This window comes from Bison bison, unplaced genomic scaffold (assembly GCF_000754665.1).
Source record: "Bison bison bison isolate TAMUID 2011002044 unplaced genomic scaffold, Bison_UMD1.0 scf7180017864526, whole genome shotgun sequence".
Lineage (NCBI taxonomy): Eukaryota > Metazoa > Chordata > Mammalia > Artiodactyla > Bovidae > Bison > Bison bison.
In genome coordinates this window covers 2035837-2040633 of record NW_011495077.1, presented here as the reverse complement: position 1 = coordinate 2040633, position 4797 = coordinate 2035837, and the positions used below count along the sequence as shown (strand labels likewise).

Genomic DNA, 4797 nt, shown 5'->3' with positions numbered 1-4797 from the left:
AGAGGGGAGGGGTCAGCTCTCCTACTTGGAGCCTGACCCCGCCCACCCGCCGAGGGTGGGCGAAGGGAGGAGGGGAGAGGGGGCGGACTGCGGAAAAACCGGGAGGAGCTGGGAGGTGAGCCGAGAAATGTGCCAGGCTAGGAGCTCCCCGAGAACCCAAGCCTGAGGCAGTTTTCGTCCTCCCTTCCCTAACCTTAACCCTCTTCCTCATCATCCTTTCTCTCTTTTCCTTTCAGGGAGGGTGGGAGCTGGATCCCGGCCCAGGCAGCACCCCTCAGGACCAAGCTGTAGCAGCCAAAACTGAGGACAAAGGCAGATTGTTGGGGGGACAAGGGGGCGCTGTGTGCCTGCTGCAGTGCCTCAATGGGCCTCTGTTTCTCCAGTATGCCAGGAGGGCAGCCTGACCCAGGGAGCCAGGGAAGGGGAGGGATTGGGGGACCACAGCGGAAACTCCGGAGGGCAGTAGGTGGGAGCTGACAGTGGGGAGGAAATGGGACCAGGCTGGGGACCACAAGATGCTCAGGCACCAGGGATGCCAAAGACAAATTAGGCCACTTTTAAGTACATATTATTTATTTGAACAATTCTCTCCCTGCTCAATAACAGCCTCTTCCTTAGCAGCATTCATGTCAAAAGACTAGCAACTCCACCAGGAGGTTTAAGGTCGATGCTCCAAAGATGCTCCAAAGTCGATGCTCACTAAGTGTTTGATGAATGAAGGAAAGTGAAAGTCGAAAGTGAAGTCGTTCAGTCGTGCCCAACTCTTTGGGACCCCGTGGACTGTAGCCTACCAGGCTCCTCTGTCCGTGGGATTTTCCAGGCAATAGTACTGGATTGGATTGCCATTTCCTTCTCCAGGGGATCTTCCCAACCCAGGGATTGAACCCAGGTCTCCTGCATTGTAGACATACGCTTTACCTTCTGAGCCACCAGGGAAGTCAGTGAACAAACTAATGAATTGAAGGGCTCTCCACTGGCGAAGGGAAAAATATCTGAAAGTGCCTGTGCTGCACCAGGGCAGCAGGGGGTGGGAGGAAAGAAGAGACAGACATAGCAGAGCTTTGAAGACCTTTCCCAGGAGGAAAGGACAGGATGCCAGTTTCCAGGGACCATAACCAGCCACTACTGCCTTGGATTTGCCCTGCATTTCTCACCCACTCCAAAAAGTGCAAAGTGCAGTCCCCCCATGGTCCCCCATCCTGTCCCAAGATCCTGCTGCTCCGAGTGGTCCTTTGGAGGGGCTGTGCCTTCAGGTGTCCTGGTTCACCACAGCAGGTGGTTGTCCAACCAGCTCCAGTGTTTGCCCAGGGACCAGCCATGGTCGGCACAGCTAGGCCATCACACGGGGCCGCACGCACACGCAAGCCAAGGAGACACGGTAGAGCCTGCGTTCCAGGCAGTAGCCATGGTGGTCGCCCTGCTGTCCAGGGCACGGCCGCCGGTAGAAGACGGTCTGGTTGTGGTAGAGCAGCTCTGAGTTTCCCAGGGGGTCCATGTGGGAGCCCGTCTGCAGGCTGACACAGTGTGGACACAGGCAACGTGCGTGGTACAGATCCTGCGGGAGCCGGTTCAAGTCTCTGTCCAACCTGTGGGGCGGCAAGAGTCAGGCCCTGGAGGGAGGCTGGCCAGGAGCCCGGGGGGCCGGCCAGGGGCAGAGAGGACCCAGGGTGGAAACACCAGGGCTGCTGTCAGTTCTGTGGCTTCGGTTCCAGCTCTGGTACCCACAAGCCAGGTGGCTGTGAACAAGTCACCCCCTCTCCCCTGGGATTTATTCTCCTGAACTATGAGGGTCGGGGATGGAAGAGTGACTTTCCAAATGGTCCTGGAGCCCTGAGGGAGGGGCCAGGTGGGGAGCTCCCCTGGGGCCTCTACCAGACCAGCTGTGGTTCCATGTGATACATATGCTGGGTTCTAGCATCAGGCTGCCTTGTGTGCTTGTTAGTATATATGTATTTTTTTAATTTTAAAATAAAAATTGCTCTTCTATCCAAGTATAAGAAAGCACGAAGTGAAGGCTGACAGTCTGTCTCCCACCAGCCCCACTCCCCTGAGGGAGCCACTGTCTGCCATGTCCTGCCCGTCCTCCAGATTCCAACTGTGCATTATAATAAGCACATGTTTGGGTGTATGGAAAGACTTATTAACTTATTCTGAAAAGGTTTCATAGCCCCCAGAAGATGTGAAAAGTCAGTGCTCCAAAGGTCTGTGCTCCAGAAACTCAGTAGGAAACAGCCAATAGGTTGGAAAACCATCCTCCCAACAGACAGGCCTTCGCAAACTGGGGCTCAGCTAGTGTAGCATCTCCCAGAGTGGATTCCCTGATAAACACACTGTAGCGGAAGGGGTCTGGGGTCAAATGATTCTAGGAAGCATTGAGTTTAATGGGGTCTTCTCTGCAGACTTCTCGCTGTGAATGTGCTGAGCACGCTGAGAACCTCTAAGTGGGTGGGGACTGCAGCATTTTTCCCCCCACTTACTCGACATCATCACTTTTTTTCTGAGGAACAGCTTGTGTGACACATGTTGCAAAGCATGTCGGGGAAGACCAGCCCAAGTGGTTATCAAGGGTTCACAGCCCAGGTGTCTAGACCCCGGCCAGGTCAGCCGTCTGGCACCCAGCCTCCCCAAAGGGGTTCCCAACCTCTTTAGATTTAGTCTAGAAGCTAGCCAGCCTACTGAGACCACTTCAAAGCATAGTGGCCTGGAGTCTCCATCCTGGATCTAGTCTCAATCAAAGCTGGCCCCCTCCCTAGCCAATGACCTTCTCCTTTAATCCCCAAAGCCAAGGCTAAGCCAGAAATAGACTTACAGTGGGTGGAAACACAGATACCCCAAGAGAGTGCGAAACAGGAGGAGAAATATGTTTGGGACCCCTAGAATACTAATTTTCAGTATTTTAATTCATTGTCCCAATTTCAGTACTTTCTAATATTTGTTTACATCATGACATAAATAGAGAATTATAATATGTGGCAGCACATGGAGAAAGAATAAGACAGCTCATGATCAAAGACAACCAGCCTGGAGGTCCAGCCACCCAACTGTCCCCCCAGAGCAGAAAGAGGGTATAATTAGAACCCATTCATGGCTCAGAACACTAACATTTGGTATTGGGCTGGTTTGTTCCTATATTGTACATTATTCCCTGATATTTTTGTTAGAAAAACAAAGCCATTGTAGGGGAAGGAAAAGGAGAAGGGAGAGGAGGAGGAAAGATAGAAAGGGAGGAGGAGGGGGAGAAGAAGTAGAGGAAAAGGAGAAAGGAAGAAAACCTAAATTTTCTGTACTGTTTAGATTTTTCACTGTTTCGTATGATCTGCATCATTAGGCTATAGAATATTATTTCATTTTACAGATTGAAAAAAAACTCAGCTTTGAACCCCTGAGCGATTGGCCCAAGGTCACCAAAAATGTGTCAGGGCTAGACCTTGTCTAACACCCAAACTTGATAACCTCCCTCAGGTAAAAGGGGGACAGATAGGCTGGAGTTGGCTGGAACTCCCCTGGTCCCTCACACACATCCTGACCAGCACATGAGCAGGCGTTTAGGAGGGGGCAGGGGCTGGCAGACTCACTCATATCTCCAGGGGGCGATGGAGCGGCTGTTGAGGGGTCCATCCCTGCTGGAACTGCAGGGTTCTGGGTGGTGGGCGAGGCTGGTGGTCTCTGGGGGAGGCATGAGCACACTGTTCCACTTCAGCCACTCCTCAGTGGAATTCTGTCCTTTGCTGGGGCAGCAGCTGGGCCAGTGGGTGCAACACCTCTGGGACCCCAAACAGAGGGTGTGGGTTCCCATGACCATTGCCAAGAATGCCATTGCCTGTAGGAAAAGGCTAGTGAGAAAACTGCTCCTGCCTAGTCTGGATGCCCCCTCCCCCAGCTGTTCTCTGAGATTCTAATTCATGCCCCATCTGGTCCGCAGCCCCAAAACTGAGAGCTCCCTCCATCCCCACCCACATCTCTGCTCCTGCCTCACTCAGCATCGTCCCGGCCAGGCCCCTGCACACTTACCTGGTACATGCTGGATGCTGCTTGCCAAGCCTCAGTGCCACGCTGGCTGGACAGTAAGCCCTTGTGGAAGCTGTTTGACTGGAGCAGTTTAGGAGTCCTGGTTTTATTTTCAGCAAACCTGTTTTGTTTATTCAAATTTATTTCCACTACCTTTTGGAGGGTGTGACTTGAGATTAAAAAACAAAACAAACCCCTAAAAAAAAAACTTGTAAGTCTTTCCAAAAGCTGCTTTAAATGCTAGACTCATGGAAGTTGTGATTAACATCATCGTAAGCCTATTGAGTAAACCTTGTTCTTTGCCCTTTACTGGGCGTGGGGTCAAAGTAATAGTACCCTGTTATCCCGTGCCTTGGGGAACAGGCATTATGAGAATTCTGTTGGGTCACTTAATACCCAATACTAGGGAACATCACTAGGACTCTCTCTAAGAGGCCTTGCTGCTATAATCCCTGCTGCTCCCACCCAGGGTCTTGTCTCTTCTCTTCCCTTTCTTCTCAGATGTCCTCAGGATCCTCCACCTTAGTAAACATTTCCCTCTGTCTGCTTGTTCTCTGACCCCTTCCTCATCCTCCATGAGCCCAACTTCTATGACCACAATCATCTATGACTTCCCAATGTCTGTTATTTCTCCCCAACTTCCCCTTGCCCTCCCCAAGGGCCACCCACTCCCATTTCTGTACATCCCCTGACCTCCTCTGGACTCAGGATACAGGCTTAATCCCATAGGCTGCCAGGAAGGCCTCGACTCCAACAATTTGTTGGCTGGATGTGCAGGGTCTGACGGAA

General features: G+C 52.0%; 1 protein-coding gene across 1 annotated transcript; it reads right to left on the bottom strand.

The window, feature by feature from the left end:
• Nucleotides 1-1330: 1330 nt before the first annotated feature.
• On the bottom strand, nucleotides 1331-3817 carry IL25 (interleukin 25). Its single transcript, XM_010831297.1, has 2 exons — nucleotides 3576-3817; nucleotides 1331-1586 (listed from the first exon to the last, which is right to left on the bottom strand). Exons 1-2 carry the CDS (start codon nucleotides 3815-3817, stop codon nucleotides 1331-1333), a joined length of 498 nt encoding a protein of 165 aa, XP_010829599.1.
• Nucleotides 3818-4797: the final 980 nt, after the last annotated feature.